The sequence below is a fragment of the Zalophus californianus genome, chromosome 9, assembly GCF_009762305.2.
Source record: "Zalophus californianus isolate mZalCal1 chromosome 9, mZalCal1.pri.v2, whole genome shotgun sequence".
Taxonomy (NCBI): Eukaryota; Metazoa; Chordata; class Mammalia; order Carnivora; family Otariidae; genus Zalophus; species Zalophus californianus.
The window spans coordinates 75,518,822-75,530,859 of record NC_045603.1 but is presented as its reverse complement, the minus strand read 5'-3'; the positions used below and the strand labels follow the sequence as shown (position 1 = coordinate 75,530,859).

Sequence of the window (12,038 nt, the reverse complement as noted above, 5' to 3'; positions counted from 1 at the left end):
AAGAGAGCTAGAGTTTATTTTATTGGCCACTAGTGCGTAGACTGAGGGCTGCCTTCATCTCCCTTGTACGAATAAATGCTAGGATTAGTGCAGTGATTCATTACCTTCCAAAATATAAAACCTGGAATTGTTATGATGTTTGCCCTACTTTTTCTTTTGCTTGTCTTTCGTCCTTAGAATATAGTTCTCAGACAAATAAGCAGTAAGAATAGAAAACATATCTCATGAATGTGTTTCCCTTTTGTCTCCACTCATTATCCTCATTAAAACTGAATTTGAAGGCTGGAGAAAAATTTATAATTGACATTTTAAAAGAATATTTGCAGTGATAGTGCCCTTTATGTGAAATTAACTGAAGAATCTTAAAGGCAGCTTTATGTACTCCCCGTACACTAAACTGGAGACTTGTTGACAATTTCTATTCCAATGAAAGCTTTACAAACCCATCATGAATTTACCTCCATGTGGGTGAACTTGCACTCAGCATCAGAGCACCACCCTCCCCCCCAGGACTGTCCATCTTTGTGTAATACTTCGTCTCCAGTTATTTGGCCTCTGATGGTATAAAGTTTTTATAGTCTGTAGCTTTTATAGTCTACTTATTTTTCTTTCCGTATTTTAATGTATGTGTTACTTTTCTCCCAGGGCAAGGCTGTTTTTGAGTAGGGGCTGGCCTAGATATATTTCCACGTACGTCAAGAATAGATGTCAGGAGCAGGCTGCATATGGTCACGGTTATAGCCAGGAGCCCCCATGTGACCTGGTCTCAGAGGGGATTATGCAGCCAGTTGCAGGAGGGAGACGAGGAGTTAGCAGGAGAAGGTACATGATTAAAAAAGTCCCAAACCAGCATCTTCCGACTGATGTCTAGTCTGCCAACAGGATTCCAGCCACAGAGTTTTTCCTTCAGGAACATTCTTTGCTAACATACGAATGCCACCTTATTACAGCTGCCAGCTGTAGTCATTTTAATTATGTAAGTAACTGAATATGATGATAAATGTTCAGACCCATCCTAGTGAGACCCAGTGTGTGCAGTGGTGAGGAACATGAGGGTCTTAACCCACAGTCCATTCTCCACCAAGCACCCCACTCCCCCAGGGCCTGGGACAGTGCCAGGCACGCAACCAATGTTCAGCACCTGCTGATTACAGGAATGAGTGAATGAGCTCTGGAGGCAGACGGCTTGGGTTGAAATCCCACCTCTACCCCCTGCTAGTTGTGTAATCGTGGAAAGTTGCTTTTGCTGGCAAAAATTCTGTGTGTGTGTGTGTGTGTGTGTGTGGTTTTTGTTTGTTTTTTGTTTTTTGGGGTTTTTTTTTGTTTTTACTTGTACAGAAGAGATAGTTTTGAGGGATTCAGTGTGGCACAGGCCTGATGCATAGGGTGCTCTTGATATGTTACTATTACTAACCATTCTCAGTACCTAACTGTTCCTCAACATGAAGGTCTGTGGCCTTTTTCATAACTTCTCTAATTTGCTTGGGGAAAGAGTGGAGAAGCCTACTTCTTTAAGTGTTTCAATTAGGTAAGGAGTGGAAAGGCTAATGGGGAAATTTTTTAAGTTTAATTTTATTTCACCTTGTTTTTTTTATATTTAGGAACTGGTTTGACTAAACGGTTACCTGCCCCAGTTCTGTATCTTCTGAACTTACAGAATTTAGGTTGCTTGCTATACCTTCAACAGGGATGATTTACTTTAAAGAAAAGCAATTTAATGAATTACAAATGTTTCTAGTTTCTACCCATGTGAATATAGCATAGGCCAGGTTCTGTGGTCCCCACAGAGAAATGATAAAATCCATATAGTCCTGAAAAAACTCCTTTTCCTAGTCACTGGGATTATGATTGGCTTCCTTCCCACTCACGCCTTTGCCAAATGGATCAAATTTAATGCCCTCACAGTTTTTGTTACTTCTTGGTGGCAGAAAAATTAACAGCCGACATTTGAGTTCTTACCGTGTACATGACATGTGTTCAGTTCTTTACACTTCTTAATCATTACAACTCCCAGAAGGTAGGAACAGTTATCACACCCATTTTTAAACCAGGAAACTGAGGAGGAGGGGGAGGTAATGTAACTTCTCCAGGGTCACCCATCCTGAAAGCAATTGAGCCCAACAAGTCTGGCGCACATTGTCCTAACCACCATGGTACACCACTGTACCACCAGGAGATGCTCCCCAATTTTCATTATGCTGTGAGGAGTATAGGCAGAGAGAATTTAAATCACTCGTGTTGACCCTGTATCCCAGAATTGAAAAGGAAGGAAAATGTTTACTTAATGAGAAACATGAGAAATAAAACATGCTCACAATGTTGAGTAACTTTAGATCAGTGTTCTCTATCTTTGTTTCTCACATAAAAATTGTTTCATACTTCCTTCAGCTTACATATGTTCAAATAACTTTTTAGGTGTAGGGTTTTGAATCATGAGCATTTTCTTCATATTTTCCATGTATGCTTCTTACAGACTGATTCCATTGTAAAACTACATTATTAAAGTTGTCTATAGATCACAGACAATCATAATGTGAAGGGAATGCCCAACATGTGGCAGCCTTGGGTGCAATATTTAAATACACAGAGATGTTTGGGATTTAGCACTTCAGTCCCCTTCTATCAGGGAGTTGTTTACTGGGACAACAAAAGAAACTTTCTGAAGAAATACCCATTTTTACATCTTAGTAACAGTTTCCTAAGCCTACTGTTTTCAACATGATCTACCTACAAAAAGTAGGTTCTTAAATGGTAAAGGTTGAATAACAAGTGGGTTCCTGAAGGCGGTTAGCAATCAGAACTGAATATAGCCTGTACCTGAAATAATTAGAACTTATCAAATATTTACATCTAAGAAATAATTTCTTAACTGGTAAGCCAAGAACATGTTTCTGTCTTAATATATGTAATGTATGGCATTTTATGCAAATGTAAAATAGAAGTAGTATAATATGAAGTATTTATGAAAATCTGAAATAATGAACACATTTTTAAATCATCATGAATATAATGTGGTGGTGTTAGGCCAAGTGAGCTATAACCTGTGGCTCAGCTGGTCAAGCAGAAATGCTTGTCTTCTTCCAGAAACGAAAATCGTACTATATGTTAACTAAGAAAGAAAAAAAGAAAAGAAATGTCTTCCTTGATTGGGAAGAGTATTTGGACTACATGGGGCCTTCCAACACCCTTCTTGTATAATGTGACCACCCCATGCTACTTGCCCTAACTTATGTTGAATAATGTGTTTAGTTGCCTAAAAAAGAAACGTGTTCTAAACTGTGCAGATCTAACAGACAGAAGCTCTGTGAGGTCTGTGGGAGGGTCTGTCTGCTGCTGTGTTTTCTGGGCCATCTGACTCCATCTGCAGGGGGGAGAAAGAACCTTGGCATGCAATGGTTTTTTTAGCCCTTGTGTTTAAGCTCCAGTTCTCCCAGGGTTACCCACCACATTTTAAAAATAGGTAGGAAAAGTCACCTTTATCACTGGTTGCTCTAACTAGTACAGAAGAGCACTCTCCTCTGAAACTAAATTCATAGCAGTTCAAAGAGTTTGGGAATTGAGGATGACCTCAAGCAGATCAGCAGTTTACATAATTATAATTTTGTGTCAAAATTCAAGAGATACACTTGAAGGATAATTTCAGTACCAAAGATAAAAAGGATTTTGAATGCCAATTTTTAATGACTTCAATGATAATATTAGCTTTAAAAATAATAGTTAAATAGATAAATAAAAATTATTTATTAAATATTTATGTATTTGAGCCATGGCTTAATTAAATGGGTATGATTTGAGCCATGAATAGTTTTCTCAAATATTATTCCTGGCAGAAATGAATTCTATGGTACCGAATTTCATAATATATGAGGGGGGAAAGCAGAGTTTTAGAAAAATGCCAGTCTTTTTCGATTAAATAAAAAAATCCCCATAGTGTGTGTTCCCCGTTAGTCATCTTTGAAAAGGTCCGAACCCAAAAGTGTTTTGTGGTTTTAACTTACGAAGTTCAATGATTTTACTCCCTTGTCCTTCAAGATTATACATCAAGACATTAATGAGCCTGGGCATTTATGTGTTCGTTTAAACTGGAGGCTCTCAGAAGTGGTTATTTGGAAGTCTGCATGATATGCTCAGGAAATAGGAAGTTTTAAAACTATTCTGTCTTATTTATACTGCCAAACTAAAGCAAGTAGTGGGGACCCTTAGAGCAAATTAGGCTTCCATGGGCAAATTACTTATCCTATGGAATCTGGATCTACTAGAGAACTGTAGGGTCCTCTAAAGCTTTGATTCATCATTGTTTACTCCCCGGGAGCTTGTTGGAAATGAAGATTCTCAGGTCCCACCCCAGACCTATCGAGTCAGAAGCTGCATTTTACCAAGATCCCCCAGGTGATTGGTATGCATACTGGTTTTAAAAGAACCGATTTGAAGAAATCTTGCCACTAACACAAAGACCTAGAGGAAATGAGACTGTGCAGAAATTGAACAGAGCGACATTGGGGGAAGGGTTTACATGTCATTTCCCTAACATCTTCCTTTCTTTCTTCCTTTCTTTCTTTCTTTCTTTCTTTCTTTCTTTCTTTCTTTCTTTCTTTCTTTCTTTCTTTCTTTCTTTCTTTTCTTCCTTCCTTCCTTCCTTCTTTCTTTTTTTCTTTCTTTCTTTCTTTCTTTCTTTCTTTCTTTCTTTCTTTCTTTCTTTCTTTCTTTCTTCATTGTTTTTGAAAAGCTGCGGTCATCTTGACATTCTTTAGATTTAAACTATTTTCTGTGCAAAATTTGTGTTTATGTTTTTAAAATTCCTATGAAAAGATTGCGTCTCTCTAACCCTTACGAGTGTGCCTGGCCCCCTGTAAATGCGTTTCTTGCTGACACGCTTGTTTCTCATTTTCAGTTCTGACCTAGCTCTCCCTGATGAGCAGCCACATTCCAGCCCGCACTGCGCCCCTCTCCACTGTCTCTCCAAGCCTCCTTACCCCTAGTCTTCATCTCCTGCGGACGGATATCTAAGGTGAATGCTTTATAGCCACACACAGAACACTGCCCAAGATCCAGCAGGTGTTTTCTTCTCGGTTGTGAGATGTAGGATTGGATTCATGTTCATCATTTTGGAAGATGAGAGAACGTAAAGAAGAATAACACAAAGCACAGACTCCAGTGTGATGAAACCTTTTATGGTTTCTCTAAGTCCCACAGATAAACTTCTGCAATCAAATGGCTATGGTTGAGTTCAGTGAAAACAAAAAATAAAAGGAAACAGGAACTATGTATCTCAGATGGCTGGCTTTACCTCGATAGCATAAGGAAGACCTAAGACAATGTAAAATACATATATTGTAAAATCATCTTTCCTTGTACTTCAAATTCAGCTATAGAAGTTGATCCCGATATTTTTTTGTCATTGGTATTTATTTTGTATTTTGTTTGCCACATGATTTATGTCTATAAAAATCATTTCTGTGAGAGGTGAACTTAATTCCTTTATAAATGTTAAATATGCATAATTTGCTCAATTAAGTATGAGTTTTAATTTAGTTCGAAATCTGGAATTGGCCAGACTGTGGTCATATTTCTTGCACAAAATAATAAATGAGGTGCATCAGAATGTTAACAATAACTATTTTGCTGCTACACTGATATTGTTTATGCACTTATTTTCTCATCAGTAGCTCATTAACTGCTGGTTGTTTTTTCTTTTTTTCTTTTTTAACTAGAATTCTTCACTTGACATCATTAAGTAAATCTAAGAAAGACTATGTTATGATTCATTGACTTATTCAACTTTTGACAGCATCTTTAATTTTTTAAAAATTGCAGACAAGTAGATGCACTGGTGCTGCCCCTTTGTGTGTGTGTATGTGTGTGTGATAATGTTAAGAAAGCTAAATAACGTGAAGGGAATCAAAAAGCTGTGTTTATGTAATGATCAGAATTTTTTTTTTTACTTTCCCAAATTCAGGGTCCTACTATGAGTCTTTCCTGCAAAAAGGTATCAAATGGGAAGATATATACATAGATAGATGTAAGCTAGCCTTTGGTTAATTAGTTTACCCATAATGTGTTCAAATTTTGATTAGGATTGTATGTTTCGTTATTGTTAGGTTTTTTTTTTCATAATGAATCTTCCTTGCCAAAAAAACAATAATAAACCTTAGCTCATTGTCTACTTTTGACAAACACTCAGGTGCCTACAATCATTATATTATATTGAGATAGTACATGTTCTTAGTTCATTTACAGATTCTGCTGGGTAACTTTTATGACTTGATTTAAGGCAGTGGATTTTCATAGCAAATTTCTTTTGCACATAATCTGACAAACAAGGAAAACAGCTAATTGAGCTGAAAGGTCTAACACTCCTGGGCTCCTTAACTATCAAGTGCTGCCCACACAATTGCTCCTAGCCCTGATTCCTTGTCTAGTCAGGTAGCCTTAACTTATTTAAAACCATAACGGTTTGACCTTTTCATGTAACTGTATCTGTAACTTCTCTTCAAAACAAAAACAATCCTCACTGTTAACACAAAAGATAGTTAACAATGCAGGGCCCTAACAGTGGAGATCTAGTTGTGGAGATCTCAGCTTACTGAGTGGGAGTGGGTGGTACATTAATGGATGGTCCATCAAAGATGGCAGCCAGTCGGTAAATCATAAAGCACAGTGCAGGAACTTTAGTCAGTCGTACACCAATTAAGTAGTGGTCACACTATTACCAAAGCAACCAAGAGGTTTTGAGTTCCTTATATGAGTGCTATTTTCAACAGTGTCATTTATTATGCAACTTGGAGTAACTGGAAATCTTCACCAAAATAGAGATTCAGGTTAAAATACAAAAACAAGAAACAAAACAAATCTTCACAAAGTCCAGATCATGGCAACCTAATGTTCTGCTCTTTCCTACCTGCATTGCCTTGCTGTTCCTAAACATTTGCTTCATTTTATTGGTGTTGTATCTGTATGTAATCCAGTATTAGTGAGACAGTGTGGGTTTTGTTGTTCAATTGAAAGAAACTACCCCACTCCCCATTCCTGCTTTTTTTTTCTTTTTATTTGTTTTTCAAGCATCATGTTTTCGGACCTGAGAAGTGGCATAGCTGCTAAGTTGACTTTTAATAACTGTTTGTGCCCGAGGGAAAATATGCCTTGTTAAGAAGGACCTCAGAACATCTTCTTGTGTTGCCTCATCGATTTTGTTGGTGGTACAGGGAACTGAGCAGTAAGTTCACACAGTACTGTCTGTGTGCTGACAGTGTGGTATTGCTTTCATGCTCCCTGAATCTGTATTTATGAACTGGTGAAAAAACCACACTATAGACAAAATATTTATTTCTTCCCATGCAAAGTTTACCCTCGAGTCTATTATATGCTGGTTTTATCTCAGTTCTTTATCTTAACAGAGTGGGAAATGCTTGTTTTGAAATATGAATTCTATAAACATGTTAATTTTTGCAAAATGTTGCCAAGAAGATATAGAAACTGGGAAATAAACGTCTAATTTTCAGCACAAAATTAGATAATAGTCCCTAAGCAGTAGGAGAGAATTCCGTGTACTTACACTGTGGCATCATTTAGTCTAGTTTAAACTGAGCCATATCTGTATTTATTTAGAGGCATTTAAAAGAATAAATATGTGTGGCATTGGTTAAAATTAGTACCTGTAAAAAAAAATCAGGATTCAAAAGGAAATTGAAATTTATTGAAGAATCAGTGAAAATCAAAAAGAATGAATCCCAGTGAGACTAACTGAAGACAGACTTGGGGAATAAAAACCAACTACCGAAATACAATAAAAATTTGGCTTATTATTGGGAACACAGTGGGCAAAGATTAAAGGTAACTGTTAAGAGTGGTTAGCAAAATAATTAGGTAGTTTTTTAAAAGTAAGCACAATTACCATCCTAAAAAGAAGTCATTATGCAGAAATGCTTTCCAAAGTGAGGATTCCTCTTAGCTAAAAAATTAAATTTAAGAGAGCAATAAATCGCCTTTGGTCTGAGTGCACAGGGGTATATAGGACCCTTGGATTAGTCTTTCCAATCAACTTCTGATTCATCAGATCCCTTTCATACATCCAATTCTGCTTCAATAAGAGTAATTTGGAGAACTTTGAGAAAACAGAAAGCTATTAAATAATTAAGAAAAGACCCATTTAGAAAGATGATACTTTTATTTAGCCTAAGGAAGAGGAGGTACAATAGAAATCTGTAAGGAAAGGAAATTTAACAAGAGTACCAGCTCTAGATATCATTATTAAGAGTGGAATAAGAAAAGCTTAAGTCTTTAATGTGAAGGACTTATATTACCTCGATGAGAGAGATTTTTAACAGTGGAAAATGAATCACTGAAATTGATCATAAGGAATATTGGTTTTTCAAAAATTAAATATTATTGGTTATCTAGTAAGGATTGAGTTAGGTGGCAAGGTATCTTATGATAATGTATTATAATTCTGGGATTCCATAATCTTATGCTTCTTTTGAACTTAAAAATACATTAAAGTTATGCTGATTAGTTGTAAAATATTTTATCCCTTGAAAATAGGATGGCAATCTTAATTTTTGCAAGATATCTGATAAAAAAACCATTGGTGGTATTTTTTCTTCCAGCTATATTTCATAATATCTTTAGTAATTTTACTATAAAAAGCCTCAATTGTCAGAGTCTAAAAAAACAAATATCCTCAGGAATACTTTGGAAATAGAAGGTATGCAATCCCTTAGGGGGGCAAATGCCTCTCAAATTTTTATCTTTTCTTAAAAGGATCTTCAATCTCAATATTTCCTCTTTCTAATGCCTTGGAAAATATTTCTGTACAGATAGTCCTTCTGTTTCAAACAACCATGAAACGTTGGTCAAATAAACCAACTGTGAATGTGGACAGTATTAAAATCCTCTACAATTCTCAAGTAGAAATTACAAAATACAAAAAAGAAGAAATGAAATATATTTTCTACTAGGATAAGAATGGCAAACTTAATGTGTAATTGTTATAATCAATCAGCCAAAAAACATAACCTGTCTTTCAGAAAGACACATCAAGGGACACTAACTGATTTCCAGTAAGGAACTGTGCTGATTCAGCCCAAGGAGGCCAAACACATTGATATTGTAGATAGAAAGTAGGACTAGATTCAAAAGGAACTCTTAGGATAAAGTTCACAGTTAAAAAAAAATAATGTCCTCTGGGTTTTTTTGTTTATAAACCAGAATGATTTAAAATAATTCTTGTATTTAAGATTGCAAAAAAATTAGTAGAATATGTTCAAATAAAGGGGAAATAATTCTTCAAAAAGTTGTTGAACTGGAGTTGTGATAGATGGCATGATCAGTGCTGATATCGACAAGTGATTTTTACCTTGAAATCCATTTCTCTGGACATATAAGACCAATCTAGCTCCCGAGTGACCTTTTCCATTGTCTGTAATTATGCCCCCAGATGAGTTGCCTCTGTAAGTAAGTTCATCTTTATTTAAATGCCAAGTTAACCGCTATAGTCCCTAATGTGTTGCATTTGTAGCCTGATCCAATTATGTTGACATCTCAAAGATTTTGTCGAGGCATCTATTTCATCCTTCTTACTCAAAGTATAACTGAAAAAGATATTTAGTATTAAGATATGTTCCCCAATTGAGGATTTTCCAGAAATAATGTTCTACTTAAGAAGAGGAGTAATTAACTGCCTTTACTGTAAGGGTGTGAGTACATAAAAGTATGCGTGTAAAATGTTTGCATGAGAATTTTCACATCATGTAAGCTTTCCCATATTCATAATATGAACACTATAGGAGTCTTATTTCTCTTGTGATCTTCTCTCCATTAGGAATGTAAGGAGATTATTACCTATATCTGGTCTCCTTTCCATATTGAGATGCATGGCTCTAATCCTCAATGTATTTTTATCCCTTTCTTCCAGAGTTATTTAAAATTTGTCCTATTTAAACTGACGCCTGGATAAACTACCAAGCCAGATTATTCCTGTGATTGGAGTTTAAGTACTGTAAAACATTGGCTGAGAACACATTTTTTTTAAAACTTTTCTTTCTTTCAGAAATATTCTCTGATCGTTATGGTTCTCTAATAAAAACACTGAGAAGTAAATCGGATGCTTTTAGTGTGACTGTATGTTTTTCTTTCTAAAAAGTCATTTAAAAGCAAAGATCAGAGAACTATGTAAAGAGAAATGCCATCTTTTTGTTGACAAACCATTATTCAATAATACTGAATATCCAGAATGAATCATTTTGTCATTTAGGTTTATAGAGATGATTACGCACCAAATCTTAAAGGAAAGAAATGATTTTACCATTATTGCCACAAAATTTTTAAGCTCCATGGTTTGACTGTTAGAGTCAATTAAACAATTCTTTGAAAATCTTTTATGATATTTTTGTAATCTACTCAGTGTTTTTATTTGCATGATTACACGTATATGATGAACCATACATGATTCTGAATTGTATTTCTTTCCAGTATTAACATTTGTGTAATGTGTGGCCAACCCTGATTTGTACACTATATAATTGTTGTTGTAATGATTCTGCTATTCCTACATTTAATTGCAATTTTGTTATTATGCCTTTTGGGATTAAATGATGTGAAATGTTTCCACCTAATGATAATACCATATGAAAACATGACTAAAAGACTGACCTAAGAAACTCTTTTGTTGCTAATCATTTTTTAAAATCCAAATTTCAAAGGAAACTTGTTCTCAAAGACATATGCATTTATTTTAAACTCAGAAAAATTCTTATGAATTTATTATTGCTTGTCCTTTTAAATTTTTTTATTGTAGACAATCCTAAGTGAATGTCTCATGGAAGAATCCATTTATGATATGTGCTTGTGTTTGCGTAATCTGATCATGCACTCAGTGGTTGGAAAAGGCACTCCAATGCTAAGAAAATAACCAAAAGCTGATATATCAATTCTTATATCTTGGTTTATGCTACCAACTGAATATGGTGTAATGCATAACTCTTTCCAGTAAATAAACTGGTTATCTTTTGTTCATTTCATCTATGGTACCTTTTTATCAGTTTGAGCAATCTTTCTGTATGTCATTTTGACTTGTATTTATCACAAAAGGAAAAGTATATGAATTTCTATATGATTTATATATTTATGCAAAGAGCCCTTATTTGAACTAAAAACTAAATGACATTTTGACATTTCTACACATTCCTAGTAAGTAATGTTAATCAAATTTGCCCATTTTCTCCATTTGTTATCTCTCCCACTTGTAATCTTTTCACACTTGTAATGTATCCTTTTCTAAAAGGATATTTTGGCAGGAGGATACACTTAGCTGAATTAGATTAGGAATGTACCAACATGAAGAAAATGCCTGTTCTAAGAAAAAAAAAGAAACATTATTTTAATGAAAGAATGAAGTTTGTATGCTTTATTTAGGATACAATCCTTCTTTGTTCTCTTTCATATGAAGAGAGAGCAGAGTCCCAAAACTTTGAGGAAGGCTAATTTACTAGCTCCTTCTTCAAATATGTGTTGGAGCAAATATGGACTTACGTGAGGTTTTGATGAGCTGAAACCTCTAATGCAATCCTCACCCTAACAAAACAAATTAATGGGCACCGCAACAATTCTAGCTAAAGGTGCCTGCTTACCTGTTGTATGAATACAGCACTAGAAAAAATAGTGTAAACTTTCCCAAACCTCTCCTTTTTTCTCTTCTGAAAGTCTTTGCTTTTCCTGGAGGTTGGATCTATAAATCTGTTCGATCCATGATCTTCTCTTACACAATGAAGCTGATAGTTACATTCAAAAGCTAAAAACTGGATCAGCCTCCAAGAGAACCAAGAAAGTTTCTTCTTATCCCTGCATTTTGCAGGTGATTTGGGTAGCCCTGCATCCACACTGGAGGTAAGGAAGAGTCCAGAATTGATGGGAACTTGTAGGAGGGCTTTTCTTTATTTGGAGTTGTACACACATTGACTAGTACATTGTGGGAACTCAAATTTTGAACTTGAGCAATAGGTTCCTGAGAGATGGGTTCCTTGGCCCCTTGCCATCAAGCCTTA

At 35.5% G+C, this 12,038-nt stretch overlaps 1 protein-coding gene across 7 annotated transcripts in view; it reads left to right on the top strand.

Annotated features, from left to right (window-relative positions):
- BICD1 (BICD cargo adaptor 1) overlaps positions 1–12,038 on the top strand; it is a 228,861-nt gene that overhangs the window by 205,813 nt on the left and 11,010 nt on the right. For 3 of the 7 annotated variants that reach the window (XM_027595485.2, XM_027595482.2, XM_027595480.2), the window contains one exon: positions 4,892–11,009. The exons of 2 other annotated variants lie outside the window; for them this stretch is intronic. In XM_027595485.2, coding sequence (XP_027451286.1) covers positions 4,892–4,979 — 88 coding nt within the window. In that variant the 3' untranslated portion in view covers positions 4,980–11,009. Of the gene's footprint in view, positions 1–4,891; positions 11,010–12,038 lie in introns of those variants that run through there. 2 more of the 7 variants (XR_003520140.1, XM_027595484.1) reach the window with 2 other exon arrangements.